The sequence below is a fragment of the Triturus cristatus genome, chromosome 11 (genome assembly GCF_964204655.1).
Source record: "Triturus cristatus chromosome 11, aTriCri1.1, whole genome shotgun sequence".
Classification (NCBI taxonomy): Eukaryota; Metazoa; Chordata; class Amphibia; order Caudata; family Salamandridae; genus Triturus; species Triturus cristatus.
Window position 1 is genome coordinate 1053760902 of NC_140594.1, and position 20174 is coordinate 1053781075.

At 46.6% G+C, this 20174-nt stretch overlaps 1 protein-coding gene across 3 annotated transcripts in view; it reads right to left on the reverse strand.

Annotated features, from left to right (window-relative positions):
• Positions 1-20174, reverse strand: part of ATP11B (ATPase phospholipid transporting 11B (putative)) — a 446007-nt gene that overhangs the window by 83488 nt on the left and 342345 nt on the right. Inside the window, exon 29 of one of the 3 annotated variants that reach the window (XM_085635368.1) lies at positions 15860-15945. The exons of the other annotated variants lie outside the window; for them this stretch is intronic. Coding sequence (XP_085491494.1) covers positions 15860-15945 — 86 coding nt within the window. The remainder of the gene's footprint in view (positions 1-15859; positions 15946-20174) is intronic. 3 annotated transcript variants of the gene reach the window in all.

Here is a 20174-nt window from a genome sequence, read left to right on the forward strand (position 1 = left end):
TTAAGCTTATGCTAGGTAAGATCAATGTGGAAGTAGTGCAAGGTGGGTGGTAAACAGTGAGGGTTGCTATGTCATATGATTAATGGATGTCTACATTTCATTCGTTTAAGTGGATTGGATGAGAATCAATTTTTCCTTAATTTGACCAATGTTAAGGGAGGGCTCGAAATGGGAGCGAGACTGTCATGACAAAGCAGCCAGAATTGCTGAACACAGCAGAAGATGCCTAAGAGTTGAATGTCGTGATGCTGAATGCCTGCCAAGGGCTGTGATCGACCATGTGAAAGGTGACAACTTCTACGGATGCTGTTTAATTTGAATAAAGAATGTTTAAATGTAACTTATGTAAATTTTATGTGAAAGAACTGAGAGTCACCTATAGGAAAGGAAGGAGAGCAATAGGATAGTCAGAATGTAAGTGATGTCACCGTGGTGACACATCTCGCCCTCCAGAAATCAAGCAATCCCTTGTCAAGCTTCATGAAAATTTGCAACTAATGAGGGACGGACATGTAGGTTTTAGACTATAATTAGGGGTGTGGTTTTGAACTTAGGCTGCCAGGAGAGAAGAGGGGAGATGTGTCACTGTCCATCGGTTTTGTGCAGAGAGGCCTAGCTGTTTCTATCCTGACCTATTTCCTGACCGAATCCTTGTGTTTCCGGATTACCTTTTGGGGAACCTCCATCATCTCCTGGGTCCAGGGGAGGTTTTCCTACAGACGGATAGGTTTGTATTTAGCCTATGTCGTTCTCAGCATTAATGTATTTATCTCTGAATCTTTTGTCTCGCCACCCATCCACTCCGTCAACAATATATTGAATGCATTATTTTTAGATGAACCTCTTGTTTCTTCATCTATCCCTCCGTTGGGTATTAAACTGTTTGGCATAATCATTTTGCTGAACCCTTATGTCTCTTACTCTTTCCACTCTTTCAATTGCATAATGTCATTGTATTGATGAGTCTAACATGAATTTGCGTTATTTCTCTGATCGTGAGGCTCGATGTTTGTTATTGTGCCCTGATGTATATGAGCATTTACTTAAATTTCTGAGATAAAACTCACTAATTAACCTTACCGAGAGTCGGTGCTTATTTTTACAGATGTTTAGTGAGTAGAGTCTTATTACCACCAACTACTCAACTAATTGGTCCATCGACCAAGTAGAGTAAGAGTTGATATCAATATTAGTTATTTAAGCACCTATGACGATGTTAAAGAGAAACTTCGTGGCCTGGGTCTCCGGTATGGTCTCCTCTCGCCCGGCCCGCCTCCGGGTCGTCTTCCAGGACAAGACCTTCTTCTTTGATACACCCACCCCCCCCCCCCCCCCCCCCAAGAGGCCTGGACCTGGCTCATTGAGAAGCGCCCTCTTCAGGCGCGTCCGGACTTCCCCTCCCGGCGGCGGTGGCCCACGGCACTCCCAACCATCTCTTCCTAAACCTCAGAAACGCCGCAATCGCTCCTGCAAGAAGAACGGCCGGCAGGGAGGGGCCTCGCTATCCCCGGTGGCGAGGTCTTTTAGCCTGCCTGGTTCCTTCGGGGGGGTTCAGGCCCAATTCCGATCCCATCTGCAACGCTGCGGCCCTCCCTGTCTGACTCTAACCTATCCCGGAGCCCGGTGCGTCACGGATCTGCCGACGATGATGCTGACCGACTCCTGCGGCCCATCTGAGTGGGTCCAAGTCTGTTCCCAATCGTTCCTTGCAGCTGTTAACCTTGATGTATCCGTATGTATGGAGGGGTCCCACCTTCGCCAAGACTCTGCTTGACTTGTTGGTTTGTTGGGTACCCTGAGTAACTTGTGCTCGCTTCTTGGGGCCCTCACGGATACGCTCACATCCTGCTAAGCATTCTAGCTTAATATCTTCCCTTTTCGTTGACACAGGCTGAGACGGATACACAAGGCCGCTACGTGGCCCTGTCCGGCAAGATCGAGGAGCATCTTATTAATCTCCTAAGTGTATATGTTCCTCCCGCCACGCTGCCATCCACCCTCTGACACCTTATGAGCGTTTTTTCCTCTTTCCTGCCTGGGTTGGCGGTTGTTGGGGCGAGTTTAACGCGGTCATGCATCCACCGCACGACACATCCGGTGCTCACTCTGCGTCCTGTCTATCCTCCGCTAAGCGACTCTCTGATTGGTCCTCTGCCCTGGGTCTCTGCGACGATTGGAGGTTGTGGAATCCTCACCGGGACCAGTACACCCACACCGCGGCAGCCCATCGCACCCACTCTCGTATTGATCTGTTCTTGGTGCCAGCCACCGACTGCCAATTGGTGTCGGGGGCGGATATTCTTGCACGCGACATCTCGGATCATTCCCCGGTCTCCCTTCATCTCGGGACCTGGGGGCGTCCGTACGACCTGCCGTATGAATGCTTGGTTCTTGCAGGACGAGGACTTCGTCGAAGCTCTCGAACAGGAGCTGCTGCAATACTTCCTCATCAACACAGGCTCGGTCGACCTCGACGGCCACATTGTGGGAGGCTGGCAAGGCAACGATGCAGGGAGTGGCTAGAGGCTTGGTTTAAGCACGTAGCGCGGCTCGGGCCGCCCGCCTAGTGAAGCTGGAGGCCCATACTGCACTGATGAAGGCGGCCCAGGCCACTGCTGATACTCCTGACTCCTCCCGGCAACTTGCTTTAATACGCGAGGAAATTAGTCAGGTTTCCTTGAACTCTGCCAAAATGCTTTGACGTTCATCGGTTGCACGCGTGAATGGCTGGGGTGATAAAAATGGCAAATTGCTCCATAACTTAATTTCGTACCCCAAGGCGGACCGTGTCATCCCGGAGGTCTGCGATGCAGCCAGCCGTCACCATTCCACTTCGAGTGCCATTGCTCAGGCCTTTGCAGGGTACTACGCCAAGCTGTATGCTGCCGGGTCTCCTGCAGAATCTCTAGCGGCGGTGCTGTCTGAGACCGGGACCCGGCTGCCCCGCCTCCCCCAAGACGTCTCCCAAACCCTAGATCTTCCCCTTTCCCCAGAGGAGATTCATGGGGCCATTTCACTCCTACACTCGGGCAGGACGCCTGGGCCGGATGGGTACCCGCAAGAATACTACGCAACCTATAGAGACCTTCTGGTCCCACACCTGATGGCGCTGTTCCAGCACGTGGTGGACACGGGGTCTTTTCCCCCCGAAACGCATGTGGCCACCATAGTGGTTCTCTCGAAGACACAACCGCCCTCCCTTGCCTGTGCGGACTACCGCCCCATTTCCCTCATCAATACCGAGGTGAAACTCTTCGCTACCATCCTGGCTCAGTGGGTCCGCCCCCACTTACACACCCTGTTCCACCCGGAGTGGTTTTATGCCCGCCCGAGGCACTCGGCACTGCATACGTCGTCTCCATCTCGCCCTTGCGCACCGCCACCTCCTCACCCCGTACCTGGCCTTGCTTTTCATTGATTTTGAGAAAGCGTTTGGCACGGTTGCTTGGGGATATTTGGAGGACTTGCTGGAGTTGATGGGGTTCGGCCTTCCGTTCCGGCGCCTCGTCCGCGTCCTTTACTCCAGTCCCTCGGCGAGGGTCCCGATAATTGGGGTGCTCTTGGAGAAATTTCCCATCCGGAGGGGCACTCGCCAGGGATGCCCACTCTCGCCGCTCTTGTTCACGCTGGCGATGGAGCCCTTGGCATATCTTGTACGCCAAGACTGCGGCATCCGTGGGTGGGCTTGGGACCCTTATCGGGTCGACAAGATCTGTCTCTACGCAGACGACGTTCTTCTTTTTCCTGCGGAGCCGGAGAGCTCCGGCCCGCGTTGTCTGGCGGTCCTCTCCGCATTTGTGCGGGTCTCGGGCCTGCGGCTCAATCCGGCGAAATCCACCCTGGTGCCTCTCCACCCATCGCGGGACCGCTTTGATTGGCAGACGAACATCCCTCTGCGCAGGCTGTCCTTCAAATATTTGGGTGTGTGGCTCGCCTTACTCCCGGAACTCGAATGGGCCTTAAACATTACGCCCCTGATCAACAAGACAAAAGCGGACCTTCAGAAGTGGCAGTCCCTCCCGCTTAATCCCTTGGCAGGAGTGCCCTCTTTAAAATGACGGTTCTTGTATATTTTACAAAATGTCTCCCTTCATCGTCCGGGGAGCTGGTTCCTCACCCGGTTTCTCTGGGGGGGCGGGTGGGAGACCGCAAATGTACCTGGCGCATTGCTGTATACCTCCCTATGACGGAGGCATGGGAGTCACCAATCTCCACCTTTACTATCTGGCCATGAGACTCATTGTGATCCATGATTGGTTCGCGGGCGGCTGGTCCTACCCAGGGAAACAGGTGGAGCTTCGCTCGATGGAGTTCCCTCAACTCCAGGCTTACTTATATGGAGCCCCTATACCCCAGGAACCCCCCCCCCCCCCCAGTCACCAGGACAGTTTTCTTGGCTTGGCGCACGGCGTTGCGCCACACGAAGTGGGACCGGAAACTCACTAGACAGACGCCTCTGTGGTGTGGTACGTGGCTGCGGGAGACCTCGTCTCTTTCGGACTTTAACCGATGGGACAGCATCGGGATCTCGCTTCTCAGCGACGTCTGAGTGGGAGACCACATCAGATCCTTTGCGGACTTGCAGCAGCGATTCTCCCTCCACCCCTCTCAAGTATACAAATACTTGCAACTTAGACATGCGCTCCGCGTACACATTCCGTCTCCCATCTCCCTCCACGAAATCAGTCCTCTAGAAGTTCAGGTGATGATGGGGAATTTGGGTAGAGGAGGGGTGTCTCGGATCTACCGCTCATTGGTGAATAATGGTCCCGCATCTTTAGACTCACTGCGTGCCCGCTGGGAGGGGTGGTTGGGCCCCTTGGAGGACGCAGACTGGAGGGACGCCCTTATGTCCCCAAAAACGCTGACAACCTCCCCTAAGCTGAGGTTAGTCCAACTCGATTACTTGCACGTGGCATACCTCACCCCTGGGCGTCTCTACAGTGCCCCCCTGCGGTCCTCCCCCAATTGCGCACGATGCGATCACACTCCTGCAGACTTCTACCACATGGTCTGGCTATGTTCGGTCCTGCAAGCGTTTTGGGCAGGGGTAGAGTTGGAACTTACACTGACCCTGGGGTGGGAGGTCCCACACGACCCGGCGCGCTTGCTCCAGGGGGTGTTTGACGGCTTAGACGGTTCCCGAGCAGATAAGCGCTTTCTCAGAACAGCGGTGGCAAAGCCAGACATTACGGCACTCTGGTCTCAGGCCAAGCCTCCTAGCGTCAGGCGGTGGAAACAGGGAGTTGACTGGTGTGGGACCCAAGAGGAATCCCTCTTTGAAGCCCGCGGTTGCCCTGAACGTTTTCAGAAGGTGTGGGGCAAATGGTTCTACCTAGTTCCCTAAGGGAGTTGCAGATGTGTAGGCTCCATGTACCTTACAGGCATTACTTTACCCTGCAGTATGCCTTATGCTCCCTTGTCCCGAGTTGTGTGGCTGTAGACACTCGTCATAATGTATTTGATTCTGCTACTAATGTATTGTTTTGGTGTGTTTTTAACTCAATAAAATTGATTATCAAAAAAATATTAGTTATTTAAATAAAATGTTCAAGGAGATTTATATGAGAAATAAGAAATGAATGGAACAAATTGACCCCAGCGCACCAGGGATTCTGGGTGAATTTGTTGGCCCATTGTAGTGATTTAAGGAGTATCGATCCCTGATCGATTTTTGGTATTGGCGCTGTATCAAGTGTAACTGGAGGCAGCTGGCATTCACTGAACAAAACACCAAACTTGTAGAGGAGAAAACACTCTTGCTAAAGGCTTCTATTTTCTTTGATTCCCTGTTCGGAGGAACAGAGGGAAAACAGTTTGGGTTCACTCTACTGGCCAAAGCCTACACCACAAGAATTTGAGGAGTGGGTTACTAGGTGAGTAAGGCAGGGTTGCCTGAAACAAGGCAATCTGATCTTGTATGGGTAGACCTGAACAAAAACATCTGTAAGGGCCTCATTAAACTGTAACAGAGGCTCAGAGCTCATCTGCCAAAGGTTGCATAACCTCTGTCAGTATATTAGTTTTAACCTCCTGAGTGGGAAGGTGGAGATAAAGTACCTCCACCATCCTTCGCATAACTACAGCGAAGGAGGCATAGTCTTCATTAGCAGGTGCTGGTGGACAAACTAGACCAAATCTGGGGAAGTATCCAATCCACTGGTGGGCTGGTAATCGTCGCATCAGTTATCCTCCAGGTACGATTTGGCAATCTCATACCCAACATCTTAGCCCCGCTTGTCTGAAAAGGTCATGAAGGACCTGAGACCTTCTGGAAGGAAAAGGAACTGTGTCTAAATCAAAAGGATGATAGAGGGGTTGCACATGAGACTAACGTAGCGCACAGTCTCAGTTGAGGCAGTGCAGTCTCGACACCGACCAGAGCTGTGGATTGGCCATTGTGTCCAGAGTTGATAGCCCCTGCATCAGTGAATCGTGTTCCGGTGTAGGTCATGGAACCTGGGAGGGAACTAGAACCATAGCCAAAAATTAGTCGGAGCCTTGAACAGATCTAGAAGGCCTGATTGGCCCGGAGGGTGGGCCCTCTTTTGGGAGGCTTCTCGGCTCTTGGGCCTTAAGGTGCGCCAGTCTGTAATGTGCAGAAAAAGGCATCTCTAAATTCTTCAGTTTGTAGCGGGGTCAATGATGGACCCAGAAATTATAGCTACTGCGGGACCATGGCCAGAATTGACTCTGGAATGGACTAACTTCGGGAGCGTGACCTCGAGGCAAAATGACTCACACTTTCTAAGGGGTCCGAGAGTGGTACGGCCGGGCTAAGTCCAGCTTGGACTTCTTGCACTTCTTTTTCAAACTCCCTGAGGACTTGGGGAAGGAAAGGATCACTCACATGAGAGACCTCAGGAGCGGGACCTACATTTTGACCTCGATCGATCCTGGTGTGTGGCCTTGCAGTGCTTGAAGAGGTTAGCTTCTTAATCCTGAAGGGCTAATTGGGTGCATCAATGCTCACTCACTGCTGGTCTTGGCGTCTTGATCTGACCACAGGCAATCCAAATGTGGGTCAGTCACAGTCTTTGTTTGCGACATTACCCAAAGGGTTTAAACTCTGTAGATTTGGAGGTCACATTTTCCTTAAGCACTAAAGCACTAAACTCTGAAAATTTAGAACTAGAAAAACTCTTGAAGAGATGTGGGGTAGGTCTGAATCAGAGTCTGATGGCATGGAAGAAAGGAACTGATGTCGGCGCATTGGTGGAGCCTATATAGGCCTGTGCAAGTGACACCTGGCGAGGAGCAACGTTTGTGTCACATATCGACATGTAGAGGTACAAAAGGTGAGGAATCTTTGGTAAAAGTCTCCATCAGAAAAATCGTCTTCAGAAAGACTGTCATGTGGGTCAAAATACAAATATAACAATTGTATTGGCTTAAATGGTGTTGCCGCAAGAAAAGTCAAATCTAAGTTTAAGTCCAAATGCAGAACAACAAAAGACATGTGTGGAAACACATACAGAAAGCCTTTCAAGAAACAAGCTACCTATGGCATTCTGAATAAGGAAGGTAGGTCAGGGGCATAAAAAATGCAGACAACGCAGTAAAGTGCCCCTTCACAGTAGAAACTGCCAAATCCACTTGAGCAAGGAACAATGCAGAAAGTCAAATATATGAACTCAAACAGTGTTCAAGCCTGGATCCTGGCACAGAGGCAAACTTGTCCTAGAACACAGACTTGTCAGCCAGTTTTCAAGCCGTTGAGATAACATTCACTAGCTCTGGTGGTAAGCTGAAAGCTTCTATACAGCTCTGCTCTATCTACCCACATGTAGACTAAAAGCCAGAGGAATGGGGCAGAAGGTCGACCATCCTGCAGTGAAAGCGCATCTACTCTGCACAGGAGAAAGAGAAGGCAGAATACAGGGGTCCAAAAGATCGGTGTACCAAATCCACCTTATAATTATTATTAGCTGCGTGCATACTCTTGCGCTTTCTGCAGAACCCATCTCAAGAGGACGGTAGTCCCCAGAGAAAATCATGATGACATGTACAGGGTGAAGAAATGGACTGATGCAGGGAAGCCTAAAATGGGAGAAGATCACTCTAGTCACATTGGGGTCTAGCTCCCATTCATGATCTTCCAGAGACAGTACTCAAGGCGTTCACCTGCGTATACAGAGTGGCCCACAGATGATCTGCCCCCAGATTAAATAGTCATTCAGAACCCACAGCCTCAAACGCAAGACCTCCCAGCACAGGGTCTAGGATCCCACACATCTCTGTCTGTTGAGGTAGTGTACAGCTGTAGTATTGTCTAGAAGACCCTACACAACCCTGCTCAAGAAGGAACGCTTTCATTACTAAGGGAACAGCACAATTCCTGCACATTGATGTGAAGTCGTCGTGTGATGGTGCCCAAAGGCCTCGCGCTGTCAAGTCTCCCAGAAAAGCGTGCCACCCCGACAAGGAGGCTTCCCTGACAACTGTAGCCTGTGGCTTCGAAGAACAAATGGGAGGACGAACCCTGAGGTCGTAGAGCACATTTACCAAACGAGGTCTGCAAGAACTGAGTGAAGGATCTACCACGAGCTGAAAGGCTCCGCTGATGCTGAAACACTGCCATCTGACGGGCACAAACCAGTTTCGGGGAATATGCCTTCACCAGCCAATCCTCCATGCACAGAAATACCTGGATTCCTGACCTTTTGAAGGAAGCTGCCACCTCAGGTAACGCCAAAATGAAGATTGCAGAGCGGTCTTAAGAATAAAAAGCATGTTGGGACAGAGTTAATAGTTGGAAGGATTGGCACAGGGCAACATGCATTGTGGGAATCCAGAGACTCACTCAGTCCAGAATGGTCAGGGTCAGGAGCACCTGACTTGGGGACAGAGTCTTGAATTTTAAAAAATTGAGTGCCTGAAGTCTAGTATGGACCCTATGCCTTGGTGTTTTCTGTGACAAGATAGCAGAGGGAATATAATCATGTGCCACTCACCTCTATGGGCACCAATCACTTGTATGCTCCTTTGGCAGCAAAGCTAGGACTTCCACCTCCAAGAACAAGGAGGGGGTTGTAGTTCGCTTCCTCGTGGATTAGAGATGTTCTGGAGGAGGAGAAAATAAGGGGGGGAATATCTCTTCTTGATCAACGGAGTCAAATGGTTAAAAAAGAAGAGAGATCCTCCTGCCAATAGGAACCAATGGTGGAGGTAGGACAAATCAAAGTGGCTTTGAAATAACAGAATCAGTGGAAGGAGGAGGAGGAGGAGGTGAGTGGAATTGTTTCTGAAGTCTCCAAGATCCACCTTTCCAGTGAAAGTAGTGGAAGAATTGCTACGTCGTTTGGCTGGGAAGGTTTCTGCTGTCAGGGACGTTGTCCGCCAGAAAGCCCGAAAGAGACTGTTTTGCTTTTGGAACACCTTTGCCATGGCTCCAGGAAGTTCAATGTAGAATGTCTGATCTTGGAGTGCTCCAAGGAGGAACCTGCTTTACAGTGCATCAAATGGCATATCCATTAGGGCAGTCTTGACACCTGCAAATAATTCAGTGAGGAGAATGCAGGCATGCCTGTATAGGTAAAATAGTGGGCCTAGTGTAGGTGGAGTGTACTCCACAATTCGGAATCTGTTTTGAAATGCCAAGAATGTATTCAACCAGTTTAGAAAATGGGCCTTTTTCGTGATACAGAAAGCTGATTGCAGCCAGCATCATCATTTTCCTGCAGGGCTTTGGCACACTTGTCCAAGAAGGCATCTGGTATTGGGAATGTGTAGGGAAAGTGCCCGAAAGAAAAACATATTGCCCCAAAGAGTAAAGGTGGTAGGAGTTGCGGTCTAGTGGTGCTGTAGGAAAGACGTTGGGATTCAGTTTCACTGAAGATGCTTTAATCTCCAAGTTCTTTGGAGACTTTTGTATAAGAAGGTGCAGACCTGTTCGACCGGGCGAACAGCCTGTAAACAGCAAACCCAAAATGTGTTTTTACAGGTACCCAACAATAGTTCCAGTAGAACCTTGTTAAAAGGTAAAAGAGGTTCCCAAGTTGCCATAGATAGCTACAGAATTTCTTTAGGAATGCTCCGCAGAATGTAAGGGAAATTGAAGCATGCAAGAGCTTTATGCACACAGCCCATGAATGAGCAAACTTCCTGAAAGAAGGGGCCTGAAGGATAGAGAATTACCATCATAGCCCTGGAACCATGGGCATTCTGTAGGTCTAAAGACTAGCATTTGTATGATAAGAGGCCAGGAGGTGATCAGCCTTCACGTTATCTTCCTCTGTGCATAGAAACCCCAGGTTTAGCATATCAAGCGCATCAGACTCTGTACCAAACTGCACGAGAATCTCTGGGCCCCGAGTAGAGTGTCATTTTCAAAGGAAGCTTTTACCTTCCGTCTACCTACTCCCAAGGCCATCTTCCAATTGAGAGTGCGGAGAGTCTGGCAGCTTCAGGTCCAGAGCCGCTGGAATAGCTGTCCCAAAGGCAGGCAGAAGGGGCCCCAAATGAGCTGGGGTGACCCTGAAAGGGTCCATCATGCCTGGCAAAAAAGCTTTTATTTGAGAAGCATAGACGGATAGGGCTGGGAATTTCAGTCAATGTTTCTTAAGAACCAAAACTGGCTACAAAGAAGAGGAATACGCTGTCATCATGGAATGGAGTCACAGATTTTATATTTTTTCAGCGATGAAGAAGGGGACCGGTCTTATCCATGGTGTTTCTTGTGAGAGGACCATTTGAGGAGGGCTTCCTGTCAGGAGACTTAACTGGCTGTGGGAGAGAACGACTGCAGGGGGCATCCACACAGGTCAAAGAACAACATGGCTTCCTGCTCTCTGATCGCCTTCACATGCATGAACACTCCGTTGTCACATATTGAGGAATCCTGGTCAGACCCCAGGTACCACATAAATGTATTGTGGGAATCAGTAGGGATATTGGATGACAAATGTAGGAGAAAACTTTAAGAAATGAGATTCAACCTAATTTGCTGAATAAGCATTGGTTGAAAAATTTGGCAAAATCTAAGAAATGCTTCAGAACCATGCGGATAAGACACAGGAAAAAAAGGAACTGAAGCTAGCACACGAGACAGCACCTTATGTATGCCAGTGTTGTCACTTCCTGGTCTGATGGAGCATTACCTGGAGTGCTGGAGAGTGGTGCTAAAAAAAAAGTTTCCAGATACACTCTACACCTATGGATACTCAGAAACTGAGCAATCTGCTGGAAGAAGATTCCATCTGAAACAGACCCTTGGTATAAGAAACATTCACTTGCAAACCTATAAGGCAGTGATACTTAACATTTTGACATATGGGGCCCCTCAATGAATTCCAGCCTGTGCAATTTCTACAATTTGAACTTCAAAACAATAGATAAAAATACAGCAACAAGTATACTTCAAATACACAAATTATGAAATATTGCATTTAATTCAAGAATAGAAAAACAAAATCTAAATTTTCACTTAATTTGAAGGTTGGAGCCTTTCAAAATGTGCTGTTATTTCTAAAACAGGCCTATTACTTTGCTTTGAAACTCTTAATGCATGCTCTTTTTTGTCAGCACATTCCAGTTCTTCAGTTAAGGCCACCAATCACCCATACTAGATACAGTGTGCCCCACTAGCGCGCCTCTCATGAATCTAGCTCCACTAATATTATGTCATCTTACCAACACTGTGGACCCCCTGAGTAGGTGTCACAGACCCCCTAAATAGGTGTTGCAGACACCCTGAGATCTATGGACCAGAGGCTAAGAACTGCTGCTATAAGGTCCTATCAACTCTTGAACAGCAAGCACAATTTTACATGACTGTGGAAATCTTTGTTAGTAATTGATGTTATCGTGACAGCCAAAAATGCTAATGTTTCACAGAAAGTAATGGTCACATATTTCACAAAATAGCACGTCACAAAACATACATATTAATAAAAAAATGTTACATGAAAAGATGGTTATAACGATTATTTCAACATCATGTTGCATGTGGTTTTTACTTAACCCACAAAACATGAGGTTTATAGATGAGAACATGACAAAGTGTTTGTACTCTGGGTGCACTACCTAGTGTATACAAGTACTGTCCAGTTGGCTGGAAGCATCAGCTAGCAATTGCCTATTGTCATCCCCTCTGTGCCTGTTTTCAGCAGAGTCACATGCTGAGCTGACTGCACCTTTATCCTTGTCCATCTGGAAGGACAGAAAAGTAAAATCTCATAACACACCACTCCAAAAACCACACTTGCACAAGCCCCTTTACAGCACAATCATTAATATCATTAGACGTTTGAATGCGAATTTGCAAGGCCAAACTAAAATTACTTACATTTTTTTCTAAAATGTAAAAATTAAAGGCACTTTGTCGTGCAGTGCTCTACGCACAGACTTCCACCACACAATCTCTCCAAGTTTGATAAGTTGATCTTTAGTACAAAAATAAAAAACCCAAGTAGTAACACAGTCTCCCTTAACAGCATGGACTCCCACGTCTTGGTATTTGAATCAAAACTAGATACTGTTATTTTTTACTTTTCATTTGAAAGGCTTGATTATTTTCTCAGAAGCAGAGTATGGTTAAACATTTTGAGTAGTGAAAAGATAATGGCTTCAAAAATACTATGTCTCATGAGCAGTTTTTAGGATTGTGAGTGGACAGGAGTGATCTTCAAAATCAACAAGTCGATATGAAGTCTGAAGCCAATGGGATCTCAAACAATGAAACCTACTCTGCTTATTGCACAGAAGCCAAAATCCCAGCACAGTAGCACTTAATTGTATTTATATCAAGAAAGCCCCTAGCCAGAGACACATCAAATACCAGGATTTTTAGAGGGGGAGAAATGGGACTCTATACTGACTGACATTGTGATAACTTGTACTATTTGAAAGAATAAAGTGTCTTAGTGGAAGATTTCAAAGAATGACTAATTACTTCTGCCGCACCTTCTGTGAGTAACTTGTCTGAAAATCGTCCTCTCGGACTCCAAATCTATATGCATCAAATCTTTTGATTGGATTGCAGAACGTTACTACTCTACTGAAGCTGCAGACCCACTCTTTTCGATGGGTATGACACAAGTCGAAAGTGGAGTTCTACGAAGTCTGATTGTTACCATGTCCTCTGCTGGTTTGACTGAAGCCAAATTGTCTGACGGAACTTCAGCTTGCATAGAACATGGGGGAGGGAACACAGTGAAACAAAATGTCATATCAGATTGATTCAGAGAGGGTGAATAATTCTTGCACTAATGATTTACTCTAGCAAGAGATTTACTTGGGGAGGCTACTTAAACAGCAAAGGTCTTGAGGGATAACTCTAACATAGTCTTCTACTAGTGGCTGGTTTCGATCAACCTACTAAAGTAGTGCGATTATCTCACTGTTTACTGCTAAATAAGCTGCAGGCAGAAAAACGACGACTGAATACCCAGAATTAAAACTCCAAGGGTTAGGCATAAACAAGCCTCAACCCACACCACAATCTACAATTTTGCTGATGAAGTGAACGGTGTTTCTAATCTGTGAGGATCTACATCTTTGAGTGTTCTCCATTGAGGTCAGAATGAACGTCATTGGCAAGGGACTAATTCTGATTATTAAGCGAGTGTGGGTCGCCAACACCTTCTGTAGGAAAGCTAACTATAACAGATGATCTTTGAGTTAAGTTCATGGTTCCATGAATTGGGTAGCTTTCTCTCAAAGCTAGTCCCACCAAGACCTCAGTTCCGAATAAAGGCCCCTCATTTGGAAGCCGCTTGGGTAACAAGGGAGACGCAAAACATAGGTTCTCTGCATACAGTGAGAGACATGTCATCCTTGAGCAACACAACAGCTAGAAGAGGGTTGTTAAAGAGATGCACACACCCTCTGTTTGGAGGGACACCCTTTATTTTAGAGGGAAGACATAACTTCAATTGTATCCAAAACTGATCAAATATGAGCTGTAAGTTTATTAACAATATGAAGGAAAATTTAGCAAAATCCGTTAAAAAAACAAGTGCAAACAAATAGCGGTGTTACCGCAGCTCTTCCTTTCACATTAAATGGGTACTAATCCTGAGAAATAGGCTGTATATTTCAGAATATTAAAATTCCTGGAGTGCTGGAGATACAGAAGAAATAGAAGACCGTTTAAAAGCCTCCAGTCTCAAAATACGGAGTGAGAAGGACAGGGTTTATCATGACTTCAAGGAAAAAGAGAGCGCAATGACAACTGGCTATAAACAAAGAGAATGTAAACTTGTAATAACGCATTTCGACCAATTACACTGCGCTGGCTGGAGCTGGTGAGGATCAGAGCAAGGGGTTCCTACTTTTAAAAACACATAGGTCATTTTATGAGGGAGGAAGAAGCACGACAGTCGGAGACCATGCCAGTACAAGAGTATGCAAGACTCTGTAGGAGAGTGAAGTGCACGCAAGCTCTAGAATCCCAAAATCACACACATAGTGTGTTCATAAAATGACTGAATTGCCACAAGGATGTGCATTACATGGAAGAAAACACTGCTCTTTCCTCAAGAGCCAAGGTTTGAGCTGGCCATGTCTGCTGGGAGTTTTGTGCTTCAGGTCAACACTGCACTGTCATTTGAGACAAAGCCACTGTTTGCTGAGGATTCAAATTCGTTTTATAGTCACCTTAGGAGACAAAACTGACTGGAGACAGACAAATCATTCCAGACATCTTCCTTAACATTTTAATGCAAGTATCTTCCTTGGCTACACCATATTATTTCTGATGAACGTGAGATTTTGACACAAGCCTCTAAGCACACACAGTAGCGTGACCCAAGTTAGGAAGTGTGTACTTTTCTTTGTTGTTACTGACAGAAGAAATTAAATCAAGATCTAGCCCCTTCGCCTTCCCTATACCTCATGGAAATACCTCTAGTCCATCTTTTGGTTAGCAGTGGGATCTGTGTTGGAATGTGGGGAGTCTGATCACATTCTGTGAGACTGCTGACCAGCGGTGCTGGCCATGAAGACCTTTCCATGCTAACCCACATTTTCCTGCATATTTTTATATTCAAAGTACAATTAGAGACAGACTCCAGACTTACAATAGAGAAAGCGCTCAACTGAGCCGTGTGGTATGTAAGGTCTGCAACAGCAAACTTATTCAGCAACTTAAACAAGCAATAAAATACCCCCAAAACGTTTTGGGGAAATAATTACTCATCTAGGAAGCAGAGTAATATATCCTAATCATGGATCACAGCAAAATTTAGTTGTCATAATTGCATCCTTTGATTTCTCGACCCAAATTAGGATATTAGTAAAAAAAATGAGCATAATGATGCCTACCTAGTTCCTCTTTTTAAAAATATTTGAAAAAGTGGAACAAAAATATTGACAAACATACAAACATGTAGAGAACATTTAACATTTCTGTAAAAATAATGTACTTCAATAGTAGGTGGTCTCCCAAGTGTGCAAGGTAAGGTCTAAAGACTGAGCAACAATGAGGAAAACTAGACTTTAAAATAATGATACCCAAGATAAACCTGATACCACTTAGAATAATCAAATTGGCAACAAGCATTGAAAACAATGTTCACATTTATAAGGCACATTAAAGGCAGAAGCCTTTCGGACCATGCTTCCTAGTGTATTGCCAATATATTAAATTTGCTGCAAAAAGCATTTTTTTCAGTTACAAATTAAATATCATGCTGAAGATTTAATCAAATTTAAAAGTTAATGCATGCTATCCCTTTCAAAATGGTTTCCGGGAAATGTAGTCCAAGCAAAAAGCCATACATTCTTCTTAAGTATGATGCAAACATATAGTTCCCCATCTCCTCTCCTTTGAATTCATGCCTCTGTATACCCCTCTTCATGCTGGTTAGTGAACCTTCAGCATGCATAGGTTTACGAAGAGGTGCTCCGCCTACTCTACCTAATTTTGTTTAGTTGATTCCTTGCCCTTGACATTGGCTGCAGTGCGATGTACTCGTCACTTAAAGCAACTCTGTTGAAATACATCTACAAGTGGACAGAAAAGGGATGGAAGACACGGGGGTCAGCAGGTAGACAAGTTTTAGAGAGTCAATTACAGACATCAAAAATACTTTGCAAAGACATTAAATTAGATGGAGGATTATATTTCATAAACATAAGTAATTTGATTACATCCATTGGCAAGTACACATTCACACAAATGGATACATGGGTTTAAAAAGAATAGGTCAAACCACACGGCACACTTCCAGAAGGATGGTTTGCTTTAACAGGAATCTATTTCTTCTGCCCCCAACTTCATCCCCACTTGCACACCTCATGAAAAAATATGACTCCGTTGTATTTGTCTTGCCAGGGAAAGATAGATCTCCAAGGAACACTAACCAATGTGGAGGGTGACATACACAGGGGCTCACATAATTCTATAGTGTGCATGCACTGTAGATCAGTGTAGCAACAATACGTTCTCAAAAGCAATGCTAATCCTTCTGGCTAGTCTCATAATGCTTCATCTAGAGTATGTTTGTGTTGCTGTCCTGGAATGTTGAAGCTCCTACTTTAGTCAAAGAATAACAGATAAAACAAGAAAGCTTGTAACAGTGGAAAGGTCTGAGCAAAACATTCGATTTGGTCCTACAGTTTACAGCAGTTCCAATTCCATTAACTAGAGTGACTGTAAAGTACCATGGGTGACCAGAGTAACTTTACTAACTGGGAAGATATTAAGAAAATTACTCTGTACCACCTCTGATACTAATGTAAACCTCATGCACGTTAATGTTATCAGAGACAAAACTGAGTCCTAATGATAGTTACTTTAGTCTTATGAGTATATGCATGCTTTGCAGGCTATGTACAGTGAACTGGGAAGCTTAGTTTACTTTGTTAAGAGTGTGGAACAGGAGTGGAACCACCATTTTCTAACAGATCAGTTAATTGGATGGTGTCATCACCACAGCTTTTCCACATATGCAACACATTAACCAGAAACAAAAGGTGGAAGGTACAATGAGCAACACTACCTGTGAGTGAGTAGTCTGACTATTGTTGACCAGAGTCAAGAAATTACTTTCAGTGGGAAAAAACATGCACCTCTTTGCATGGCCTGTGTTCCAGACAGACAGTGTGAGTCGGTCAATGAATACCTGCACCTTACAACTGTAATCACAACAAGTTCAGTCAGTTCCATCTTCTTCAATTGAATGGTGCTGAAAAAATATACCTATCGTGGATTTGATCTCTAAATGCTCAGAACACAACTTCACACATTTCAAGTGGCCAAAAACTGGAAAGTGGAGCATGATAAAAGCAGATAAGTATTTGAACAGAAACAGTGGTAGAAGAGAGGGTAGATGGGGCAAACTCTGCTCCGTGGAGCTCCAACAGACTGCCCACCTTGGGCCTGTTGCCATGTGCATGCCTAAAGCGGCATGTATTGTGACTGGGATGTGCCTGGACAAGCAAGGGACCTAGTAGACCAATATGAGTATCCATGGAAGGAGTTTTTGGAAGCTGTCCCTGCTTGTGAGCAAGGATTAGCAAGATGCACCTCTTCTGTAGTGATAGTGTATAGGTGACAGGGAGCACATTGGCGAATCCAGTTCCAGGACATGCCACTTCTTTGTAGAGGGTGCCATTGTGGAAAGGATCCCAGATCAGCAAATTCTGGACAGCGAACTAATCAGGCTCAGCTGAGAGTTGGAGGCAGCGGAGCAGTTAAGTGTGAAGTTGGTAAACTACTTAATGGAAGTGAACTTGTGGCGATAGGATAACCAGTGTAGAGAATGTGGTCGATGGTGCCATGCATCCAATAACAGCCTAGAGCCATTCTTGTAAATAAGTCCTCAGACCTCTGCTCAAAACAGATGGCAAATTTAAAGCGTGGTGGACTTGTTCTTGTTTCAGATCTTACCTTCCTCTTTGCGAAGGAAACCCAGGCTAAACTGACAGCATAATGAGAAATTAAAGAGAGGTACCACTTAACTGTGCCAAAAGCAAAACATTGTTGGCCAAGGGACAGAACAAACAACAAAACACCAGAAAGCCTGGCCTGGCGGTGGTCTATCTGCTGTGCAACACACAAAACCACACATGTATCCCAAAAACAGGCTTATACAGTTTTCGTCGAGGGATGCATTGCTGCCAAGATTACATCAACCACTTCTTAAGGAAGGTGAAAGGTGTTCAGTTCTCGCAGCTCAATCTCCAAGCATGAAAGTGGAGATTGCGGGGGCTGGCTGCAGAATCTTGCCTCCATGCAGCAGCAGCAGATCCTCTGGGAGGAGAAGTCTGATAGGAGGACAGATGCTCATGCCCAGGAGCTCTCAACACAAAACTCTGTGCCCAATCCAGGACCACCAGGATGACTTGGGCCTTATCGGTCCTGATCTTCAGAACTCTGTATCCATTGGAAGGCAAACAGAAGCCCCGAGACCCCCCTTCGGCAGAACACAGCTCCAAGTGAGAGACACCTTGGAAATTTGAACATGCGTAAAAGTGCTGTCCTTGTGCATTCTGTGTGGTGGTGGGAAAACTGAGTCAGGGTTCTCCACTCTTGTGGAAAAGGCCATGCGCCACCTCTGAATATATCTACCATTCATGGTCTGCAAAAGTGATGACGGTTTAGTGTGTCCACTCGTTCAGGAAGTCCGCCAACTGGTTTATCACCCGAAAAATTCCTTAGCGATCTAGCCACGTTCAGTGATGCAAAGCCTCCTGACTCAGTTTCCAGAAACCCACCCCGTCCTGCTTGAGCCAGAAGCAAAGAATCAGTCACCACTGTGAACTCTGGGTGGGATAAGGAGAAGGTATGCAGCTGACCCAACTGCAGTCCCGCAGCCCCCACTGCAGATTATTTGCAGCCCCCCCCCCCCCCCCCCCCTGGAAATATCTCCCTGGTGCTGTGCCCACTAGAACTTTAGATCCCACTTCAGAGCCCGCATATGCAGTATGCGGTGTTTTACCAGCAAGAGACAGGAGACCATCAGTACCAGCAGCCTCAGTCATGCTCAGTGAGGTCCAGGACAGAGGATGAAACATAGGGATCAAACCCAACATTTCCTGGACACTCCACTCTGGGAAATAGGTGCGCAACTGCACAGTATACAGAATGGCTTTGAGAAAGGGGCGAGACAGCGAAGGAGTCCGGTGTGAATTCAGCACATTCATAGTGAACCTCATAGATGTCAGAAGATTCCGCGTATTCTGGAGGTAGTTGAGGACTACCACTAGAGTGAGGTCAAGGTAGGGGAAGATTTGAACACCAAACCTCCGAAGACGTGCTGCTACCACCACCACGTTTGTAATTACCCGCCTGCCATTGGTAAGGCCAAGAGGGAGTACAGCAAACAGCAGTAAACGCCAGTGGGACTGCAGGATGGGGGTGAGGAAATAAAAATCCAGCAGGTCCAGTGCTACCATCCAGTCTCCAGGGTCAAGATGAGACCAGCCCTGGGCCAGGGTGAGCATTTTGAACTTCCCTTTCTGCAGAAATGCATTGAGAGGGTGAAGGTCTAAAATAGGATGGAGAACCTTGTCTTTTTTTTGGCAGCAGGAACTAATGAGAATAATAACCACAAACAACTTCTAGTGCCGGTGCCCTCTCTTTGACCAAAATAGCCTGTACTTCCTGCTGCAAGAGTACATGGGAGTGTCCCATCAGTGAATCTGGGGACAGTATGTGGCGAGGTCCTGAGAAATGGCAAAACGTAACCCCACTGAACAATTTGCAGGACCCACTTGTCTGAAGTTACAGCCTGCCACCCTGGCAGAAAGTGACAGATCCCGCCTCCGACAAGGCAGCAGTGCGTCATCGAAGGCACGCTAAAGAGGTTTTGGCAGGGAGGAGTGGAAGCTGGGGGAAGACATGAGACTGGGATGCCTTGTCCTGTGGGTATCACGGCCACAAAAAGACCAGGGTGATTAATGCACCTACAGGGCTAGACATGGCCACGGAGAGGGTGAAACTGCTTGTCCGGAGGAACGGAAAGGCCCAGGGAGTGTGCTGTGGCCCTGCTATCTTTGAAGAGTTCCAGGGTACAGTCCGCTTTATCCCAAAAAAGTCAGGAACCTTCAAATGTGATGTCCATGATACTGGCTTGAAAGTCTCCCAAAACAGCAGTGGACCATATCCAGGCATGACTGTGAATAGCCACACTGGTGCCATAGCCCAGCCAAGGGAATTAGTGGCATCCAGCCCACAGCAGATGGTGAACTTGGCTACATCAAAACCATCTTTCATAGCCTACCAAAGA